Source organism: Dioscorea cayenensis, chromosome 4, assembly GCF_009730915.1.
Source record: "Dioscorea cayenensis subsp. rotundata cultivar TDr96_F1 chromosome 4, TDr96_F1_v2_PseudoChromosome.rev07_lg8_w22 25.fasta, whole genome shotgun sequence".
NCBI classification, from domain to species: Eukaryota; Viridiplantae; Streptophyta; class Magnoliopsida; order Dioscoreales; family Dioscoreaceae; genus Dioscorea; species Dioscorea cayenensis.
Window position 1 is genome coordinate 9,829,376 of NC_052474.1, and position 24,847 is coordinate 9,854,222.

The 24,847-nt window shown below is 33.8% G+C and overlaps 2 protein-coding genes across 2 annotated transcripts; one reads left to right on the forward strand and one right to left on the reverse strand.

Moving 5' to 3' along the window:
- Positions 1–6,506: 6,506 nt before the first annotated feature.
- Positions 6,507–10,591, reverse strand: LOC120257838 (carbonic anhydrase, chloroplastic-like). The gene is given in 10 exon segments (XM_039265119.1): positions 6,507–6,863; positions 7,381–7,486; positions 7,819–7,904; positions 8,574–8,627; positions 8,786–8,839; positions 8,841–8,903; positions 9,319–9,351; positions 9,353–9,368; positions 10,123–10,237; positions 10,477–10,591. Coding segments are annotated over 9 exon segments (606 nt in total). The 5' UTR covers positions 10,182–10,237; positions 10,477–10,591; the 3' UTR covers positions 6,507–6,728.
- Positions 10,592–17,241: 6,650 nt separating this feature from the next.
- LOC120259264 (AMSH-like ubiquitin thioesterase 2) lies at positions 17,242–21,911 on the forward strand. Its single transcript, XM_039266839.1, is given in 13 exon segments — positions 17,242–17,421; positions 17,500–17,564; positions 18,862–18,937; positions 19,023–19,151; positions 19,467–19,504; positions 19,601–19,853; positions 19,954–20,043; positions 20,179–20,241; positions 20,332–20,406; positions 20,498–20,560; positions 21,008–21,060; positions 21,473–21,542; positions 21,544–21,911. Coding segments are annotated over 13 exon segments (1,164 nt in total). The 5' UTR covers positions 17,242–17,349; the 3' UTR covers positions 21,661–21,911.
- The last annotated feature ends 2,936 nt before the right edge of the window (positions 21,912–24,847 follow it).

The following is a 24,847-nucleotide window of genomic DNA, read 5'->3' on the forward strand; positions in this document are numbered from 1 at the left end:
GCAAAGAAATGTAATCTCACACTGAAGAAGAAGAAGAACTGAGATTAGAATTCACACTGGAAAGCACTCTCTGCTTCATTCATTCATTACTTAGACATTTAAACAAACACATAACAGACATATTTGTCTGGAATCACACTAGCATACATGCTAAAACAAACAAACAGCTTCTAATACAGTAACAACAGCTTTAAGCATCTAAACAAGTAACTAGAAATAAATACAAACGATTCAGCAGGTTTTGGTTTCAATGCACAACTGTATCATTGACATCCACATAGTTACCTGCAATGTAGATACTATGATCACCTTTAATCTCCAACACACTCCCCTTGATCAGAGAATTCTTTAACTCCCAGTCCTTCTCGAAAGAACTCAAATTTGGATTTGAGTAGTGCTTTGGTGACAACATCAGCTAGCTGAACTTCAGTGCTGCAGTGAATTACTTCAATTGCCCCATCCTTCATCAGATCTCTTATATAGTGGTAGCGGATGTCAATATGTTTAGTGCGACTATGATGAATGGGGTTTTTGACAATAGAAATTGCTGACCAATTGTCACACAATATGACTCGTTGCTTCACATTGTATTTTACCCAGGTCCTGTAAAATTCGTCGAAGCCATATTGCTTCACATGCTGCTGCCGTGAGTGAAACATATTCTGCTTCTGTGCTTGATAAGGAAGTGATTGGCTGCTTCTTTGAACATCAAGCGACAGCCCCTGATCCAAGTGAGAAGACCCACCCTGTGGTGCTCCTTCTGTCATCTTGAGATCCGCCCCAATCACCATCAGAGTAACCAAATCAACTTAAAATTTTCAATTTTGTTGTACTAAATTCCATGACTTACTGTGCCATTGATGTATAGAAGAATCCTCTTGACAGCTCCAAGATGGTGTAAGCTTGGTTTTTGCATAAATCGAGACACCAATGACTCGGCATGCATAATATCTGGGCGAGTATGGGTGAGATACAACAACCCACCAACTATGTTCCTGTATCTCACATGATCTGCATCACCAGAACTATCCAATGAATGAAGTTTTTCATTTGAATTTAGAGGATTGTCAACACATTTACACTGTGACATCCCTGTCCTCTGGAGGAGATTGACAACATACTTCTCTTAAGATACAAAAATAGAACCTCTGCATTGTATCACCTCTAACCCAAGAAAATATTCATGGGTCCAAGATCTGTCATCTCGCATCATTGCTTCCTTAAATTCAGTTAACATCTTTGCCGATGATCCCATATAAAGTATATCGTCAACATACATACAGAGTAAAAGGATTTCGGAGGTACCTTCCCGTTTACTGTAAAAAGTTGGTTCATTGATGCTCCTGACAAATTCCATTTGTTCAAATTCAGCATCATTTCGAACTGTACCATGCTCGAGGCGCCTGTTGCAAACCATACAAGGCCTTATGGAGACGATATACATGATCCTCCCTTCCATCAACAATGAAACCTTCTGGCTGAGATACAAAAACTTCTTCTTTGAGATCACCATTCAAAAACGCTGATTTAACATCAAGTTGATGTATCTTCCACTCCTTCTGAGCACTGAGTGCCATAAATAATAAAATTGTCTCCATTCGGGTCGTAGGAGAGAACACTTCATCAAGTCAATTCCTTCCCATTGTAAGAACCCTCTTAGCCACCAAACGAGCTTTCTTCTTCAATAGAGTACCATATGAATTAAATTTTGATTTAAAAATCCACTTCAAACCAACAGCTTTCATCTTCTCTGGCAGCAAGGTTAACTCCCAAGTTCTATTCCTCTGAATTGCATCTATCTCTTCATTCATAGCTTTGATCCACATCTCATCCTTTATTTCTTCTTCATATGTGGTAGGGTCAGCTGCAGTTAAAGCAAATGAGCAGGAACTATATATATCCTTAAGATTTCGAAACCTCACCGGAGTAGCTTCATCTTCTCTGGCAGAGAAATCCAATTCATCTGGAGAAACATTGCTGTTTTGATGATTAAGAACCTGGCGTTGATATGTATGATCAGACGGTGAAGATTTATGCAATGTCTTGTTGCTATGCTCCACCTCCTTCTCACGTGATGGTGCACAAGTTGAGGTATCCGAGTCAGTTGAAGAGGTGGACCAATCCCAGCGCTTATCTTCAAAAAGATGCAGGTCTCTGCTGATGTGGACTTTGTTGGAAATGGGGTCGATCACTTTAAATGCCTTCGACTTATCACAGTAGCCGACAAAGATGCCAGCTTGGGACTTGGGATCGAATTTAACTCACTGCTATGAGTCAACATGTCTGTAGACTAGACACCCGAATACTCTGAGGTGGTCAACATGAGGCTTTGACCCGATCAATGCTTCAACTAGAGTATGAAAATCTAAAGCTTTCGTCGGCGATCGGTTCACAATGTATACTGAGGCGGCGATAGCTTCCGCCCAATATTTTGAGGGCAGTCTCTTCTCCTTCATCATCGTCCTCGCCATCTCCGTTATTGTTCGGTTCCGGTGCTTGGCAACGCCATTCTGCTGGGGAGTCCTGGGAGCTGTAAGTTGATGGAGAACACCGCCAAGCTTGCAGAATGATTCAAACTCACATGATGTGAATTTCTCCTCCTCTGTCTGTGCGAAGAACCTTCAATGGGTGCGATAACTGAGTCTCCATCAATTGCTTGAATTGCTTGAAGTGTTGAAATACTTCTGATTTTTTTTTTTTTTTTTGCAGAAAATACACCCAGCTATACCTGGAAAAATCATCAGTTAGTAATAGGAAATATGAATTACTTCCAATGGAGATTGTTTTTACGGGTCCTACTACATCTCCATGCACAAGCTCTAGAGGTGCCATGGCTCTTTTAGATATCCCTGTAGGAAATTTGATGCGAGTTTGCTTCCCCAGCGAGCAAGCTTCACACTTCTTTGTTTCTGCTATACATGGGAGGCCTGACACCATCTGATGATCACTCAAATCTTTCAAACTCTTCATGTTTAAATGGCCGTATCATTTGTGCCATAACTCGAAGCAATTCCTGCATTTTGTGCCATGTTTGCATGATGTACATCATTTCCATCAAACGGGAAAAGTCTATGCTTGGTCATTGCCACTTGAGCAACCTTTGTCATAGATTTTCCTTCTTTTATGATGCATCCATCTTTTGAGAATTCAACACAATATCTTGAATCAATTAATTGTCCATCACTTAGCAAATTGTGAGCTAAGTTTGGTACAAACTGCACATCATTCAGTGTTGTAACTCTTCCAGTGTTAGACCGAAGAGATACCTTCCCAACACCTTCAACTTGGAGCATCTTTCCATCTCCTAACTTGATAGAATTCAGTGAAGTTGATTCTTTATTTTGAAACAAATTTTTATCACATGACATGTGGTTGGAGCAGCCACTGTCGATAAGCCAGATTCCTCCATTTTCTTTCAAATCTTCATCTGCAGCCATGAATGCAACCTCCTCTTCTTCTTCTTTTTCTTTTGCATCTTTCACTACATTGGCTTCTTTGTTTCTGTACCAGCACTGGGCTTTAACATGCCCAAACTTCTTGCATACAAAACACTGTATACCTTTATATTGCTTGCTGCTATCTGCCTGATGAGATGATTCTCCATGACTGGGCTCTTTGAACTTCTTCCACACCCATGACCGCGACCTCTTCCCCTGGGAAAATAACGGCCTTTTCCTCTTCCACCTCGGTGAGGATAATCACCGAACTGAGTTGAACCTCTCCCAGCATGCAAGGCTTTCTCTTCTTCATGATGGCCACTTTCAATGTTCAAAATAGATTCATGGTTTTTTCAAAGAACTGCTGAGCTGCTCAACAGTTAGTGTGTTCAAGTCCTTAGCTTCAATGATTGAGTGAACAACCAAAGAAAATCTGGGAGTAAGACTTCTTAAGATCTTAGATACAACTGTCTTTTGAGGGAGAGCTTCCTTCATCATTTGAATTTGATAAGCAATGTCTAACACTCTGGTGATGAAATCTTGAACACACTCTCCTTGCTTCATCTTGACTGCATCAAACTCCCTTTGAAGAGAGTGTAGTTGAATTGTAATGTTATATGAATCTCCCTAAAATTCAGTCTTGATGATGTCCCAAGCTTCTTTAGCAGTTTTGGCTTCAGATATCCTCACAAGTATCTTTGGATCAAGGGCTCACTGGATCAGGTACATAGCCTTGGCATCCTTCTTGAGACTTTCATTTATTCTAGTTGCATCTCCTTCTTCACTGAAGCCTTTTTCAACTAGTTTCCATAGATCCTTTGATCTAAACATAGTCTTCATCATCAGAGCCCAGAGGCTATAGTTGTCACCTTTGAAGTAGGGAATATCAGCATCCTTTGCTGAAGAGCTTGACATCTTCTTTTGCCTTCTCTGATACCACTGTCAGGATCGAGAGACACACACTAAGAATTCTCAGCAAAGTTCACTCACACACCAGACCTGCAAAGAAATGTAATCTCACACTGAAGAAGAAGAACTAAGATTAGAATTCACACTGGAAAGCACTCTCTGCTTCATTCATTCATTACTTAGACATTTAAACAAACACATAACAGACATATTTGTCTGGAATCACACTAGCATACATGCTAAAACAAACAAACAGCTTCTAATACAGTAACAACAGCTTTAAGCATCTAAACAAGTTACTAGAAACAAATACAAACGATTCAGCATGTTTTTGTTTCAATGCACAACTGTATCATTGACATCCACATAGTTACCTGCAATGTAGATACTCTGATCACCTTCAATCTCCAACACTATAAACTTCATTTCTGTATGAACAAAAAGTTTATTATGCAAAACAAAGGAGATCTTATTGATACTTGAATTTAATACTCCTTTATGTCATTAGCATTGATGTATTTTAATTCTCAATCCAGGTCAGATGAAGCCATAGAGATAGGTGGTGAAGAGGAGGCTAGGTGAGCTGTTGAAGGAAGCGGGCAAGGAAAGGAACAAGAAAATCGATGATCTTTGTGATACCAAATCCCATCAAGTAAAGAAAGATGAGATTGCAACATAGTTCTTTTTGCAGAAAATATTTGTGAATGCTTAAAACATGCTATGTTCTTCATGTTCATTTGATCTTTTTGATAGCATGTGGTTTGTGATTTGTAATGGAGAAATTAACAAAAAGAAAGGTTCAAGATTAACTGTATTGTTATTCTTTTCGAATCACTTATTCACATAAAGTGAATGAATGCTTTTGTCAGGAACTCTACACAAATCATTTGGTTGTGTAGATGGGAAATAATGGAATATGTAAATTTGGAATTTCAATTTGTATTGGAGGGTAACCTTTAAAAACACACTATATCTGTCTGATAATAATTTTGATTTTTTTTTATTTGTTTAATAGTAGTGCACCAAGTAATTTTTAATTAAAGTTATATTGGTTGAATTAATAACTAATGATCAATGAATTTTATTTTTTTAATAGTAATCCATGATTATGTTTAATTAGTCCAGTTCATTAAAGAAAAGGGCAAATCAATTTTTTTCGTTCGGAGAGAAGTTTACCATCATAGAAAGATTCACCAATTTTGATTATCTATTACTATTAAATTAATAAATGAAACCATTTGTCTCAATTAATAGATGCATTTTAAAATATTCATTATTTTTTTTAAAGTGATTGACAGTGCCATATGATTTAAAATATATAAGTTTTTTGGATTAATATAAATCAAGAACGTCAATGAACTTTTGATCAATTGGCACCAAATCCTTACATAAAATGTTTGTATCTTATTGAGAATGTTTACTTGAGCCTCAAACTCTGAGAACACATATATGTTAAGATATTAGTTTTACACCTATGCACATTAATGACACATGACTTATCTACATTTAAGAAAAAACAAAAAAATAAAAAACATATAGCATAGTATAGTTTGCCCACATTTTATAAGATAGCGTAGTTTGTTCACATTTTATAACAAAACAACAATCAGGACCTTATAGCATAGTGGGTGGACTACCCATATTAACAAATTATGCCACATTAATATTTAAATGATATAATAAGAAAATTATAATTTTTTTTTATTTTCTAACACAACTCATGAGATGCTCATGGGTATTACTCTCATTAAAAAAATAATGGATAAAGTAAACAATATACAAGTATATGACTGTATGTTCAACATTTAAAAAATTTACATAAATTAAAATAAACATTGGACCAAGGATAATAAACGAAAAAATAGCCCAAAAAATCAATTGTTCAACAATATACTCTATCAAAATGGAATATTTCAATACCCCAATAAATATATTAGATACATAATAACTTAATCAATTTTTTAGTTAGCCATATAAAAGATAATTTTGTGATCGTATATATAAAATGTAAAAATGAGGAAATCAGAGGTTCTTAGTTAGGTTTTATTTTGAACCTAACTCATGGAGTTAACCACGGTAAAGGATTCAGAGGTATGGAAAACAACAAAATTATAATATTCAATTTTCACACAATCAATACAATAATTCAATCCAATAAAATACAAAATAGAACTCATTATTACTTTTATTATTGAAAAAGAAAAATTAGCATCAACTTACGTTACAAATGTTGTTCTTGGTCATAGTAGGACCAAATTATACACAAAATCACACCAAAAAACAAGTGAATTACAACAAACTCACAAGATTATTGCACTTGATTAAGAAGATAATATATATATATATAATAATTAAGGAAATAATACATGATAATTAAGAGTTTCATGCGTCCCATGTTTCAAAATTGCCAGTAACGAAGTCATAGTGTGCACCATTCAGTGCTAGAGTCCCTTTCTCTAATCCTTCTTTCACAAATGGGTATGTCTTCAAATTTTCAATAGAAACATTCACTGCCTCCTGCACCCAACCATTGCATATCTTTTAGTTTATATAATTAATCTTGATGTTACTTATTTACCCTTCTAAAATTTCTAATCATGTATATAGTATACATAAATAGATTTCATGTATATTCACACCCACACACCCACACACACATATATATACATATTCATGTGAATGATGACTAACATCATGTACAGTTTAGTTTTTATAAGAAATATGAAAAATGACAATGCTTAACAACATCAATTTGAGTTAAACATGTAAAACCTCAAAATTTAAGTAGATTCTCTGAAATTTCTCATGTTATTAAATTTTTAATAGAATAGATGTATATATATGTTTTACACAAGTAATTATATGCCTGGCTCCAACTTATTGTCCAACTTTTCAAAGCATAAATGAATAAGCATGTTGACTTAAAACTAAACAAAATGAGCTTTAAATTTTAATAGAAAGTGGAAAGAAGAAAAGGAAATGTCATCAATTCTGAAAGAAAATAGAGAAAAAAATGAAAAGAGAGAATGAGAACCTTTTCACAAAGGGTGCATTGATCCAAGAAGGGCAAGTCGGTAAAAGAGGCCAAAACTTTCTCCCTTGCCGGCCAGCCAATCTTCATCCACTCCTCAATGAAATCACTGTCCAATAAAATTAACCAACTTGAAAATTGATATCAAGAAAGGTAATTAAGCATCAAAGAAAAAGAAAGCCATTACTCTAATGGTATCACATCCATCCAATCAGACTTGAAAAGAGCACAAGGGCACTCATCAGAGTTCCAACAATTTGGCCTTTTTGGGTCACTACAAACTTGAACACTCTTTTTGACACAAGTTTACTATTTACATTTAAAAAAAAAATTCTAAAATCAAAAGTATACAAACGCTTTAATAATTATATTGAAAAGAGTGTTCATATAGTTATATAAATATTATAAGCAAAGAAATGAGTTGTTGGGAAGGTGGTTTACGTGGTTGTGGAGCCATCATCCTTGATAGACATGAGTCCTTTGATCCCACCACAACGGCTGTGCCCAATGACCACTATGTTCTCCACCTATATAAAACGACTACTTTAATAACACAAACATAGAATTTAAGATAAACAAAGCAAACAGTGCATAAAAGTGCAATATTTCCAGCCTAACAGCTCAAGCTGAATGAATATCCACCAGACATGGAGAAGGGACCAACCATATAACTTTAATGTTTATACATAGTGCCCACTTTGAAATGCATAGAAATTATTCATATATATCTATTGTTTATTTTATTTCTATAGGAAGTCAAAACTTGTACATGAAGTGTATTGGCGAAAAACCCATATGAGTGAGACATGATTAAAAGAATGAAAATGAAGTATAGCATGTTCAAGAGCTTCTTCAGAGTCAAAATAACAATCCTAGTCCAACAAGCAACTATATATATATATATATATATATTCGTCTTTATCAACAACCCATATGATATGAATCAAGTCACATGGTTATAGAGAGACAGAAAGAGAGATAGAGAACAAGGGAAGCTAATTAATCTAATCCCTTAGAATGGGAGGTGTGTGGTGTATGTGAATATAGCTAGAGACCTAAAATGTGAATGTTCCCCACAACAAGGTTGCCCACTCTGACCTAACACACAAACTTGTTTTTTCTTCTCCCCCCAAAAAAAGTCATTATTATTATTAAATAAATAAAAAAAAGGACAATGAGAAGCTGAAGGTCCTGACCTTCAGATTCAGAACCGCGTACTCAACGGCTGCCCCTGCTCCAGCATATTTTGTCTGCAAACAAACACCCCACCCACATCACCATCAATATATTATAAACACTTATATATATATATATATATAATAAAACAACCAAACTTTGATATTGATTTTGAGTCTTTGACTTTAATTTGTATAATTAAAAAAACAAATAACAATTGTTATATCCAAACCTTATCATAGGGAGGGACAATGTTGGCGATGTTTCGCACAGTAAAGGCCTCCCCTAGGTTGGAAGTTGAGCACCACCGACGGGCACACTCTTGAATCAGAGCATGCAAACACCATGAACTATTTATAAATCACAGCATTAAATATATATATATATATATATATTAGAGATGGTGTATATATATATAAATAAAAGAAGTTTAAAAAATATGGTATCATTGACTACTTTATTGATATTTTATTTCTTTCTAAATTCAAAAAATTAAAAGTTTGTGATTTATTCATATTTATAAAATTTAAAAAAAAATTATTGATGAAAAAAATCCAAATAAAGACCATCATCCACCACGAATTATTCTCATGTGTGGATTCATGATAATGGAAGATTATTTAAAAAATTATTAGCATGGGCCTATTATTTACTTGGCCATTTTCTTCTAACGTAAAATCAACAAAAGACAATTTTTTTTTCCTAATTTCTAGTTTATCGTTCTAATTCAAAACAAAAATTGTAGATAAAATAACAATTTGTTACCTTTGGACTCTGGCCATCAGCAAGTTCATTGAAAAAGATCTGGCTTCTTCCTGTGAATCAAAGTTGTGAGTTATTAAAAAGTTCTTGCTAAAAAAATCTTTTTTATTTTACAATTTTTTCCCTATTTTTGTTAGTAAAGACAAAATAGAAAAAAGAATATATATCTATATATATAAAAAGATACCTGCCATAAAAAGTGTAAAACAGTGTTCATTCCAATTTAAAAACCATTTTTGTATATTTATATATTCCCCTTCAATATATAAAAATTAGTGGCAAACCAAGACCATATTGAATTAAAAAATTTGATTTTTTTAAAATAAAATGTAAATTAGCTATGTAGTAAAAACTTGCACATATTCAATATATCCATGCCTTCATTTTGTGTGAACTGAAATTTAAACCTGTCTTTACAACATAACACGATAAAAAGAGATTGCTGGTATTTTATTATTATTATTATTATTATTATTATTATTGAATTTTAAAAAAAGTATTTAAAAATAATTTTTATGGATCTAACTACACAAATATTACAATTTGGAGGGTTACACTATCACACACGCACATAATCAGTTAATATATGTAAATATAAATAGATATAAAATAGTTTTTCCAAGAATCCATGAAGGAGGTAACAAAGGCTGCTACCATTTCAGTTAGCTGAAGTTGACTATGAAAAGGTACAATTACGGAATTATCCTTGTCCGGATAAGTACCGTCAGAAGGATCCCCCACAAGTTTATGAACTAAAACAATACAATAAACAAGAGGGCAAAATGGTCATAAAAAGAAAAAACTCACTCGTAGATCTCCTTCTTGAAATGATCGAACCCCATTGTTATCCTCTCAACCGGCGCCATTCTCTCTCCCAAATCCCAACCTCTCTTTTCCTCTCCGATCAAACCCTAAATTCACACTGAATTGAAAACAAATCAATTAATTAGTCAGTGATTCACGAGTTCACGGACTGGGAAAAAAAATGAAGATCGAGATTATTTCAAAATAAATCAAAAATCAACAAATATATATATATATATATATTTGGAAAATCTCAGTAAATAACAAAAGATCAACAGATCCAGAGAGAGGGATAGAAATTAAGAGCTTTTGAAAAGAAAATTGGGAAACGGATAAGAGATTGGGATTGAAACGAACCTTCTCACTTTCTTACTCTTTCTTCTTCTCTTCTTCTTTTCTCTCTCGATGATGGCGACGCGGTTTAGAAGATGAGTTTTGGTGGAAATGCTTGTTTTATAGTTGTTTCTCGCCTTCAGAGTCTGCTTCTGCTGCTCCTCAGGAACATCACTCATATATTATACTGCTCCACTCTCTCTCTCTCTCTCTCTCTCTCTCTCTCTTCTTTGATTAAATTTTAAAAATACTTTTTTTAATTTATAAATTATAGAAAAATATTTTTGTCTAGTATTTTGTTTTATAATAAATTATTTTAATTATATATTAATTTGAGTTATCAAGAAAAAAAACCTAATGAACGTATTGCTGCTATATTTGAGAGTAAGATTAACTTTTTTTTTTTTAAACAATAATCATATATACAATCAAAGATATGCGTATAAAAATAATAACATTTCATTTATATGCCCTCATTCCGTCGATATAGAGTTTGGATTGTAAACCCACTCTCATAATAGAGACTTTTATCACTACTGCATTAGAGTTTTTCAAACACGTACCGACTAAATGAGACTAAGATTAAAATAAAAAAAATTTAAGTTATTTTTTATTAAAATTAATATATTTATATAATTAAAAAATTACTTTTGTATTAGAAAGCACAATCAACCTTTTTCATATGGGGCAACTTAAATTAAAATTATACGAGATTATTAACATTATGATATTTGATATATAATTTTTTTCTATTTTTCCATCGCGTTAAAAAAATAAATAAAAATGAAATAAAATTAAAAAATTTTAAAAAGAATATAAAAATTTGTAGATACATAAATAGAGGAGGTACGACCAAGAAATTGAGGGGGTAAGAATAGCATGGAGAGCATAACCGCATGGCTAAGAGTGCGTCATTATTCAGGCGAGGGGGGATGGTGGGGACATGATGACGTGGAAGTGGGACCCATTTATTATAACCAAACCAACCATTCCCTGCATCCAAAGGCCAAGAACGTTTGGAAATCAAACTCATTTCGCCTACTAACCTTCAAATCCCAAAATTTCTAATTATTTTGATATTTTAATATATATTTATAATTTGTCTTTATAAAAAAACATGGTCAAAATCATGGACTTCAGTTATTTCATTGCTTTATTTTTATTTTTTAATTAAAAATTATATTTGGAACAAAGCCTTCCTCAGATGGGTGATGATCTATATCACGCTTTTTGAGCCATTTTTCCTTCATTTGATTATTTTATATACAATCAAGATACATCCCTTTTTTAATATAATAATTTTAATCATGTTTTTTTATTCACATTCGAGGTCAACTTTCTGATTTGTTTATAATCATATAAAAAATTTAAAATTTTGGGATCAAATGTAAATACTTAAATAGTTGCCATATTCATATAAAGTTAATAAGTCCCTCGTACTATACAACCTTCGAACAAGAAAGATAACATCTCTCGTAGAGTTTCGACTCTACTTTTATCCACCTACTGTCATGTAGCAATTCATTTACGCTAGCTCGTGATTGTCAATAATTAACTTTCTAAAACTCCTTGATATGATACCTCATAGATTTATTTATATTTTTTTTAAAAAAACTCCCACATTTATATCTATAAACAAAAAAAGTCATCATTTTATTTTAAATTATTCCTCTAAAAATTTCAAGAATCAAATAATATTATTGTTGCGGAGGAGCTAATCTTCAGTATTCATAAATGCAAATTGAATAGCCACATCTTCAAGGTTGATTTCGCCAAAGCCTTTAATGTGGTGGACCAAGAATTTCTCTTCGATACACTGGCTGCTAGGAGTTTTGGCTTAAAATGGATATCCTGGATTCGGAACATTCTTGAAACTTCCAAGGTAAACATCCTTATTAATAGTTCTTCTTCAGGATATGTGCGCTATAAGCGAGGTCTCCGAGAAGGTGATTTATTGTCTCCCTTACTCTTTGTTTTGGTGGCAGATGCTCTTTGTCACGCCCCGACCCGCGGGCCCACGGGACGCGACAATCGCCGCAGCAATCCCGAGGAGGGATACCCCGCCACTCAACCCTCAGGATGCCGCAAGGCTAATCAACACACACGAATTCAACAATATACATATCGCAGATATAGAGCGAGAAAAGAAACAATGTTACACAACGACAGATGACTAACAACAACAACAACAACAACAACAATAGGATACGGAAAATATAGAGGTTCACAAAAAAATACTGGGGAAACACCCTAACAACGATGAGGGAAATGGTAATACATGAAGTTTAAGAGTATTTAAATACTAAACCATGCAACAAGTTTTTCTACACACTAGTGGATCCATAGGTCTTATAACATGTTCCATGACAACAACAACATACATGAGCCCGAAGGAAATACAATAGATGATAGAATAGTAGTAAATGCCCAGATCTACGCCACACGGTCACACCCTACTACCCGCAGTGATCCGGGAGGAAGAAGAGGGATGAGTAACTCAAGTTACTCAGTGAGGGGAGGTTAGCACAACCTTAGCAGAAAAATATACACCAACAGCAAATAATAATAATAATAAATCATCAAAATAAATGCTTTACCAAAGTGATACAAGTTTAGAAACATTATTACATATAATAGAAGCCTTCAAGAGAATTAAAAAAACATAATAATACCAAGAAAAACTCTTTTTTTACCCCAACTAGGGTTTACAACACAAAAAAATAATAAAGCATGGTTTTAAATACAAGTAAAACAACAAAAATATCATGGGTTTGAAATAAATAAACACAATACCCAACACTCACCCAACATAACATGGTCTAGAAAACTCTCTAAACCTTCGCCGTGGCCATGGCTAGGGTTGAGCCGCCAAGGTACTCATGCCCTTGAGCGTTGACCCATCGAGTTCACCGGTTGGTGACTCGGCTACCCGATGAATATCCGATCCGGGGCTCTACACTCCCACCGAACCGGCCCTCGTAGTAATCAGCCGGTCGACACGCCACCTCAATAGGGTCGGCCGTGAAGACCGCCCTACTGCAGAGGATATCACCAAAAACAATCACCACAATAAAATACAACTCCACTCGGGAGTACAATATCCATCCATGATCATAAATCAAGAATACCCTCGCCATTTGCACGAGGACAAGATAAACACATAAGCAAAGCCCAAACTTTTTAACACAAAATAATTTGCAAGTCCCAACACAAGCAACAACATGGAAATCCTTTTTCCTTTCAACAATCCAAAAATTTGTTTCAAGCCTAGGATTTCACCAAATCAAAGATTTCCATAACAAAACTCAAGTTTCAAACAAAATAAAGATTTCACAAACTCATGGATACATATATCAATCACAATTTCCACGATAACAAAACAAAAGCCAAAAGAGACATCCAAGATTTGCCTCAACAATAATTATCATTCACCAAATTACCAAACAAGTATAAATCAATAAAACTTACTTAAAACATGAAATGCATATATATATATATATATATATATAGCTATTGGCATTCTTCTAATAAAGCTATGCTAAATAATTCCACTCACAGAAAAGGAAATTTGTCTTCCTCGCAAGCTACTCCTCGGCTAAGCCTTTGCCTCGATCCAAGACTTCTTCTCCTTGCCAAAGCATAACAAAATACAACAAAATTTAACAAAAACAAAACAAACAAGAAAAAACCCTAAGTTTTCTAACAAACAACCCTAATTCGATCCTAGGGTTAGCTCAAAACTAGGTTTAAAGGTTCCCAATGAGTTTCTAGGGGTTTTAGCTTCAATCTAATCCAAAGAAATCAAAGAAACAACTAAATATTCCCGGTGCTACAGTAAATTCGAACTTGCTACAGTAAAACCGAGCCCTATACTATGGTTTTCTCCCAATTTACAACTCTAAATCACAAATTTTCTTCTACAACATTCTCACACAAGATCAACAATTCAATGGCTTCAATTTAAACCTATAAACATGCAAATCCATGGAGAAATTCTAGGTTTATAAATAATGAATACAATGAAAATACGGAAGAAATACATACTAAAAACTCGGATAAAGGCTCTTACCTTACTCAAGAGGATGTGGGGAGTAAATTTTTTTGGTGTTGGTTCGCGGAATTGGTCGCGGAAATAGTTAGGGATAAGGGTTCGCCGGCATGGAGAAGCAAAGAAGGAGAAGGAAAGAAGAAGGAAGAGAAGAATTTGGATATTAATTCTCGGGTTGCTACGATGTCGGGTTGCTACATGACACTTCAATCAAAGATCGGGTCGCTACAGATGTCGAGTGCTACGAGTGTCGGGACGTAATCAATAGTGTTGAGTGCAAAAACTACGAGGAACAGGCTAGTTTAACTACGAGTAATGGGTTGCTACAATGTTTTTTTATTCTTTTCTAAATTACTCTATTGCCCCTCTAACACAAGAATGGAAACAAAAATCCAAATGACCGAATTGCCCCCTATTTATGGCGTAATTTTTCGCACATAATCAACTCGTGCAATCCAGTAAAAATCTATTAATGCAAAATGACCATTTTACCCTAATGCATTCACAAAAATAAGAGAAAATCCTAGGTCCAAATTTGGACTGGGTACAACACTCTTAGCGCCATGTGCTCCCATGCCCTCACCTCCAAAATCCTCTACAGGGTCCTCTTAAACTCTCACAACATCATATGCAACCTGCAACTCGCAGACGATCACCTCCTGATCACAACTAGGGGTATTGAGGACCTTAGAATTCTCAAGATTATTCTTTTTCTTTTTGAGGGACTATCTGGTTTGACGGTTAATTTTCAGAAAAGCTACCTTTACTCAACAACTCGGGGGGCTACACTCTTGCTGGTAACGAAGCCTCAATGCTAAACTGTTCTGTAAATGTTTTGCCGATGACTTATCTTGGTGTTCAAATCTTTGGTGACAGACCAAGAAAACATGACTGGCTCAAACTTACCCTCTCCATAAACAACCGACTTGTGGCGTGGAACTCTCGTCACCTCTCTCTTGGAGGACGTATTGTGCTTGTCAACTATCCGACTTGCGGCCTCTCCGCTATCCCCACCTACTGGATGTCGGTCTTTGAGCTGCCCCCTTGGGTGCGGTGAAGCATTTATAGGGTCCGGCGGGATTTCCTTTAGAGCGGGTGCGACCTTTCTAGACCCAAATACAGGTTAGTGGTCTAGGCCAAGATTTGCAAAGATAAAGACCACACGAATGGGGTATCCTGAATCTGACAAATTTTAATCAGGCACTCCTTGGTAAATTTTAATCAGGCATTTTAATCAGGCACTTCTAATGGCTTCATTTGGTCTGAAATCATTGCTTTCAAATGCACGCCCTCTAGAGACTCCATCACTCTGTTGCCTTTTAAACTGTAGAGCCGCCTTTAATACAAGCATCAAAACCTCAATCAAGAATGGGAGGAATACTTCACTTTGGTTAGATATCTGGAAAGATGGCTCTACTCTCAAAAACACTTGGCCCTAACCTGTTCGACCTATGTAGGGACAAGCTCGGCACAACAGAGAACTTTGTTATTGCTGAACCTAACCTAGATTTCCTTGAACTCATACCGCTTCACTCTTCCCTAGCCAACACCCTTTCCCACGGTAAAGATTCTAAAATCTGAAGATGGAGCAATTAGGGTTTCTCAGTGAAATCTTTCTACGTCTTTCTCAACGACAGTGGTATTCGTTGTGCTTTAGGCAAGACCCTCTGGAGGGGTCCCTGTCCACTCAAAGTGAAGGCTTTCTTTTGGCTCGCCCTAGCACAACAAAGAATTGACATAGGAAATCCTAGCAAAAACGTAGATGTAACCGTATTTTCACTAGAACCTGTGTCCTATGTAACACGGTAGAGGAAAGATCAAACCATCTCCTTGTTAACTGCCCTCTCTCGGCTAGGATTTGGACTCACTTCGCGGCACTTTTCAATGCTCCAGTTCCTAACACCCTGTTGGAAGCCTGATCCTCTTGGGTGAAGCAGGGGGCTCAGGGCTCTTAGCTCGAAATCCCTGGGAAATATCCTTGTTAGGGCTATTAGTTGGTCCATCTAGATTGAGCCCAATAATTACATTTTTACATGTGTTTCTTTAGATATTTTCTCTATTACCAGCAAAATTGACCAGTTACTTATTGCTTGGATTTTCTACCGCCTCTGACTCTGCAAGGCCACAACTTGAGGAGACCTTTCATACGATCAAGCGCAATCTAGTTTTCGTGAGCAACAGGGCTTCTACTGCTCTCGAGACGGCTGATCTAAACTAGCGAGCCTGACGCCACCACGCCCGAGAGAACTACTCCAACTGTCGAGGCAGATGCCCACACTGTCAAGACATCGACCTCAATTAACGAACCAAATACCCCAACCATTGATGGCGAGCCCGATAACTGATGATCCCCGCCGTTGGTGGTAGTCCCCCTTATTGTCAATTTCTTCACGGTGATTCTTTGTGTGGGTTGTATCCGGGACATTTCACCTAAGGTGATCTGACTCTTTTTTAGTTTTGCTGTTGTTGGTGTTGTGTTTGTTACCTTTTTGCTCCTTGTTCCATTTTTCCCCTTTACAATGCATCATTGATTTATTCACTTTTTCAAATAATAATAATAATATTAAACTCCAAATAAATGATATATACTTATATGAAACCAACTTGATTAGATGATTAAGTGGGCTATTAACTTGGATTATCCTGATTAAGACTTAATTAATCGTAATCATCCGACGTGGCAAATCGTGCTTGATGACGTGGATCTCAATAACATGAAGCAAGCTCGACCTCTCTTTTCCTCTTTCCCACTTTCCCAAGCATCATCATGCTCATCCCCCATTCCTCCGTAGAAACCCCCAAAATTTCCTCAAAAGTGCATCTTTAATCCCTAGAAACACTTGAATCAAATGCTTTTATCGGTGGATGAACGCTTCCCACTCTCTTTCTACTTCAGAATTGCTCACCAAATTGTTAAACAGGTTGCAAATTTACCAATTTTGTTTTTCTGTTCGTTTGTTGTTGTTTGTTGGATTTACTGCTTAGTTTCTTGAATCCAGGCCAAGGTTTACAGAGAGGAAGGGAATTTATGTGATCTTTACTTCACTCTTGTTCAGTATTCAAGGTGAAATTTAATTAGAGGAGCTGTGGATTGATATGAATTAGAGCGTCATAATATTGTGGATGTTTATGGTTGTTGTTTATGATGTATGATTTTTTGGGATATTTACTTCACTTGTGTCCAGTATTTAAGGTTAAATTTAATTAGAGGAATTATTAATTTATATCAATTAGAGCATCATTTTATTATGAATGTTTATGATTATTCACTATTTTCTAGCATTCAAGGTCAAATTGAGAGAAAAAATTGATTAGCATGTAGTAGAAAGCTAGATCTTTTCATGAATGTTTATTGCTGTTCTTTAATTGATGTATAAATTTGTGGCATGTCTACTTCACTATTCTTAGTCTTCAAGGTGAAATTCTGACAATAAATTGATTAATATGAATAAGAGAAGCATATTATCATGAACAGTTTTTTTTTCATTGATGAATGAATTTGCATGATTTCTTCTTTGCTGTTATCCAGTTTGCAAAGTGATGTTTAGACAAGCAGCTGATTCATATGATGTAGAGTGCATCGGAACTTCATGAAATTTATTATTATTTGTTAATTGGTATATGACTTTGCTTGATCTTCACACCTCTGTCATCCAGTATCCAAGGGAAAATTCAGACATGCAATTGATCCATATGAAGCAGAACATCATATTATTATGAATGTCTATGTTTTCTGTTTCTTTGGTATATGAATTTGTTTGGTCTCTCCTTCATAAATGTCCGATGAAGGTTTGGAAAGTAATTGATTAGTTTTAACTAGAGTATCACATTCTTGTGGATGCCTATGGTTGTTGTTTCATTGCTGTTTGGAGTTATGGGATCTCAAACTCACTTTTATCCAGTGTTCAAGGTTAAATCTAGCCTAGTTGATTCATATGGATTAGAGTATCATATTATGTCATGAATGTTTATTTTTGTTCTTTGATTGATATATGAATTTAGGCGATCTGTACTTCACCATTATTGATTTTTAAAGGTGAATCTCTGACAAGACAATATGAAGCATAACATCATATTATAATAATTTTGTATGGTTTTTTTTAATTTTGTATGGATTTATGGATCTCTGCTTCGCTACTATGCAGTATTCAAGGTTAAAATTGTTGCAAGCAATTTATTAATATGGATTAGTATGAATGTTCTTGGTTGTTGTTTCATTGATCTATGAATTTGTTGGATCTCTACTTCATTATTATCACGTATATAAAGTGATATTTAGACAAGTAATTGATTAATTTAAAGTATAGCATAAAATTTTAATGAAATTTTATAATTTTCTAATCATTGTTGCATAACTATAGGTTGATGTCTGAGGTAATACCACAACATAGAGGTTTCTCAACCTACTCCTCAAAAGATAAGCTTTATCACAAGAAGGTAGTGAATTGTTTAATTGCACTTAATATTTATGGCTGGAGGTATTTAATTGATCATTTGCATATATATATATATATATAATTAGATTCTCCAAGAATTTAATCAAGAACTTAAGAAATTGGAGCCGTTGATTGCTGCCGTCGAGGGCTCAGATTTTGTATCAAAGCACTCAAGAGAAAAAGCTGATGTGTTTGCAAGCTATAATGAGGGGAAGGTAATGGCTCTCAAGTCTTGTAACATGGTCTCATCAAGGTCACAAGAAAGGACATTAGGGTTTAGGTTTATCTATGCTTTATAAACTTAATTATTTATAGATAATAAAAGAAATATTGATAACAATCTTTTTACCACAGCATGGAAAGTAAGATGTTTGATTTGGTATGGTTCTTTATACCTTGTCCTTCTTGTCCATTGACTCACCCTTTTTTTTTCTTTTTTGTTTTTGTCTTGTTACCACAGTTCACAGATTTATTCATGCCTTTTTTAATCAACTAAATAATCTCCATAATTGAATTTAAATTGTTCTTAGGCCAAGCATTCGAGTAAGGTCAAGGCAGAAGGAATCAGGTGAGTTATAATCCAATATCAATATCCAATTCATTTTGTACCTACAATTGCTGTAATTTTAATATTTTCTAAAGAAAATACTATATTTGGAAACAGTGACAATGGAGAGAATGCAATGTGCTCGATGCCTCAAACTCCATTTTCAGCTGCTCTGACAGCATCAAGAGGCCCTAATATTGATGTGCAAATTGTTAGAAAATATTCTCCCTCTCCTGTGCTTTGCTGCATAGAGAGCCCCCCTATTGTCGGGCATGTTTCTCATATCACTATACCAGAATCAAGGAAGGAGCATCTTGAATCTTCGTGTAAAGAATCCTCTGCACCTAGAGTTGTTCAGGATCTGCATATTGTATGCCTTAGACTTCTGACCTCAATGTCGTGGTTTTAGATAACTCTGTTTTATTCCACTTTTGGATGTGATGGATTAGTGACTGTTGTCTTTTCCACAGTCTGCGAGGTTGATGGAAGAATTTATGCAGCTTGCTAGGACGAATACTGACAATAACTTGGAGACTTGTGGCATCCTTGGCGCTTTCCTTGTAAGACTGCAATTTACTCCATGGAATTTCTCCTATTTGGACAAGATGTTACTTTACTTTCTTTATCTGTATGCCATTAATTATCAATGTCACTACTCAATTCATTTGTTAGTTCTTGTATATTAATGAGTGCAGAAAAATCGGACTTTCTATGTAACCACGTTGATAGTTCCAAAGCAGGAATCGTCTTCCAATTCGGTAAGTTGATTCCTGAAAAGTTTACTTGCTGACAACCTTGTGGAGAATTTTATGTAGTTAACTGACTCATAAACTATTGGTAAATGACAGTGCCAGGCATTAAATGAGGAGGAGATTTATGCGGTACAGGATCAACAGTCTCTTTTTTCTGTAGGATGGATTCATGTTAGTCTTCTACTTGGATTCAAAGTTCTGCTTAGTCTTATTTGTTGATCTTTTTCTACCCATTTAAAATGTGCATGCTTGCTCCTTACAGACACATCCTTCTCAAACTTGTTTCCTGTCTTCGATTGATCTACACACTCAGTACTCTTATCAGGTGTGCTGCAGTTTTCTTCATTGTACTGAATGAGATTAAAAAGTACGCTGACTTTAGTAGTTCAATTAACATTGTACCACATTTGTCCTCTGAGACATGTTATTGAAATATTTTTATGCCAATGCAAACTTTATGGATTTATTATTTCAAGAAAAGTAGAAGATTTCTGAGCATAGATGCAAATTTCATGCATTCTTCTGATCAACCATTGGTAGCTACCTTCTGATAATTTACTTCCAGTGATATGTGTGCTGGCACGGTGGTTGATGTTCTTGAAAGAGAGATATCTTGAGTTCTGTTTGAGGAATTTACTCAGAAAAACTAGAATATAATATAAGTTGTGGCTATTCATGAAATATATTCTCCACTTATTTGTTCCATTTTTGAAATGAAATTTCATATTTTATCCATTAAATTACAATAAATTGATCGTCGCTTTATGTTTAGGTGATGCTACCTGAGGCAGTTGCTATTGTCATGGCCCCAACAGATCCTGCAAGGTTAGTATCTCTCCAAGCTAGCAGTTCAACTGTATTCGATAGTATTGGATCACCCTTATTGTCTTTATGTCAATGTTCCTGTTAGATATCACGATAACCCATTAATCAATTTAATTCTCCTTCATATTTTGCTTCATTTGCTGATTGTTCAAGAGCATTGAAAGCCAATTTAGACAGAAAACTCTTACCGGATTGCATGAATTTCTCTCTTTGATTCATTTGGAATAAAACAATTCTTCATTTTGATATTGTTGATCATTCATGGAGCAACATATTGCATTTGCTTTCTAAATTTAGCTGAGAAACATTTTTCAGGAGCATTTAAGCTTGATGAACTCAATGCTATATACTTACCATCTAGTCTAAATTACCTTTCTGAATGTTTTCAATCATTTTCATGTCATCCATACAGAAACTACGGTATTTTTCGGATATCAAATCCTGGAGGCATAAATGTGCTGAAAGAATGCGAAGAGAGAGGATTTCCACTCCCACCGTGAAACCGATGATGGCAGTCCGATCTATGAGACTTGCTCTAGTGTCTATATAAACCCAAATTTGAGATTGGAGGTCATCGATCTCCGCTCTGATTCGCCTTGATATGGCGATGCCATATCCTATGCATATCCTGACATAGTTTTTCATAGCAAAATGTTATATATATATATATATATATATAACCTTAAAAAGTTTTGGAATGTTATATGTAACATATTTACATATAGATTTGTGTAGCAAAAATTAGAGCTTGCAGGTAAGAAAGTTGTGACATGTAATAAAACTTGGCAGCTTGAATTTGGATCAAATTGTAGAGAGTTTGCAGGTGTTTTCTCAATAAATTATCTCTGCAACTTTTATATTGTGATTCAGTTTTTTTCAATTTCTACACCCCCGACACTCCTGATTCGAAGAAGGGCTAGATTGGAAGACTCGTCATTGATTGTTAAACGCAGTCTAGAGTTTTTAGATCGTCTATTATGAATAGGCGATACGTGAGACATTACGACTATTTAGAGGGAGATAGAGGGGATGGTTGCCCCTTCTCCACCTTTGAGTTTTTTTCTTGCCATTATCTTTTTTTTTTCTTATTGTTATGTCAATGTCCACTTCTAGTGGATTTTGACTTATTTTTCTTGTTTTGCTTGTTTTTGTTAACTTGTAGTATTTTTTTTTAATTTAATAAATATGGTTTATCCATTTTTTTTAAACACAAAAAGTTAAATAAATAAAAAATAAAATACATTGATTAAAATAAAAGAGTCACAGGGAAATTGTAGGACGAAAAACAAAACACATAGAATCCATTTGCTGCTACAACATAACCTAAGTACCCTTGTAAATTGTGTTGTTGATGCTTTATTCATATAACCTCCAAGGGGTTTATATGTAAAAAACGTCTGGCTTTATAGATTTTTCTTTCTTTATATATGTCAATGGTTTTATAGAATACACTAAAAAACTTCCATAAAATTTATTAATAATATATGGGATTCATATAATTTTGTAGTGTTTTTAATTTATCGTATGATGGGAAATTTACACATATACCCCCTTAGAAAACTGCATTTGAGTATATGCTCCAATAAAAATCATATTAAGAAATAAACATTTATTTTTAACATAAGCAAGCGGATGTCTTCAGTACCATTTTTTTTTTCCCAATTTTTTCCCTTAATCTTCCCATAATATTGGTCGTGCATGAATCTTTTGAGATTTTTCAACTTCCCCCGCTTTTATAAATTTTTAAATAACCTCAAATTTAAAAATTTACATCTATCCAATTCATTTTATATTAAAAAAATATTAATATCCATATTAACTATTGCCTATTATGACATCCGCTCAAATTGTCTTTTTCAATCTCTCTAAAAGTTTAGTATATTTACAAATTATTATCAATATTTATAACAATTTTTTAGCTCTACCATATAATAGTGTTACTTTCACCCTTTGCTCTAATCTGGATTTTCAGTTTCACCTAAAAATATTTATATATAGAAAATTCTTAAGAAACATATAATTTAATATTCCATATTTTAAGAAAATAAATATTAATGTATTTAACATTTATCCAATAAATGTTTCATATATTCATATATATATAGGCCTAAGTACATTATAAGCAAATGTATTTTTGACTCCATTATTTATTTCCCAAATTGTCTTTCATTTTTTTAAAAATTATAGCAATATTAGTAATTTTCATAGTATCCCTTAAGCTTACTAAAATCACAGAAAGCATCATATTTAAATAAAATTCATAAAATTGCACATTGATAACCTTCAATGTTTTTATATTTATATTTATATATATATATATATATATAATTTTATTATTCTAAAACTAATTTTTATTTTATTAAATTATTTGACTAATATTTGTAGAGAAAATTTGTTTGCATGTCTATGTAAAATTAGATAAGTTTCAATAAACCCTCATAAAAATCATATTAGTTAATATATAACTACAAAATCTTTTAGTTTTCTTATATAAAATAATTCCTAATGCATGCACACGTGTGCTTGGATATGTATATATATATATATATATATATATAAAGTTATAAACACTAAGATTAAACAAAACCAAATCCATGGTCATATAAAAGAGAAAAGGAAGGTTTAAGTTAGATATACGATGACTAGAAATCTTACACTAGTGTTTAAAGTCAGTAACCCAAGAGGTTAAGGTTCTTAATCATGTTTGGTTGAAGAAGATTTCTTACCTAAACACCTTAAATTTTAGGTTTTATTCCCTTCAAAAGTCAGCTTATGCGGTTGGTGGTTCTGAAACATCACATTATGTTTATTATTATTTAATCAATATACATTGTGTGATTTAAGGATAATGACTTTTCATCTATCATAAGCATTTTAATATATATATATATATATAATCCAAGATATGTATAAACATTGAGGACCCTTCTCATAAAGTTACAGTATAATATTTAAATATTATTATCTTTTATTTCTGTCTTAAAATATGTCTAATGATGTGAAAGAACAAATTTTAAATATTTGTTCTTAACATTACAGTTGAAAATTCATTTTCACCAGATATTTTTATTAATTTATTTATTTTAAAAACTTATCTCATATGCCTTTCACAGAGATTAAATTCTCACATTTTTAATTAATTTTTGTTATTAGAACAAAAATAAAAAATAAAAAAATGATACACAATTCAAGAAATACCAGAGTTTCAGCCAATAGATTCAAGCATGAAGTCAAGAAAGAGATACAGACAAAGAAATGTTAATGACTCCAATCTACAAAATAAAACCAAATCCAACAAATTCAAATAAAAACTTTGTCAAAGCTTTGAGCAATCACAAATCCATGCAATAAAACAAAAATTAAAAATCATCCATTTTTAATAATTGCATGTCCTTCTCTGCATAATTTCGATAGTTATCCACCTATAAAATTAATTTCTTCAATGAAAATAAATCCAATACACAAATAATAACAACTAATTAATTTATATGATTTAAAAATTTTAAAAAGAAAAAAAGAAAAAAAGAAAATCCACAAATTTTCTATTAATATATAAAAAAAAAACAAAATCACATTTTTTTATATATACATGACATAACAAATTAAAGCCATACATTTTGCATACAAAATGGGAAATCCAAACCCTAATGAACAAAATCTAGAAGCAAAAAAGGCCACTACCGACATCACCAACCTTATCCTCACTGTTTCACCATACAAACTAATTATAGAGAAATTAATAATAACTTCTAGAAAATAAAAACGATAAATTTCTAGATAATTAAAA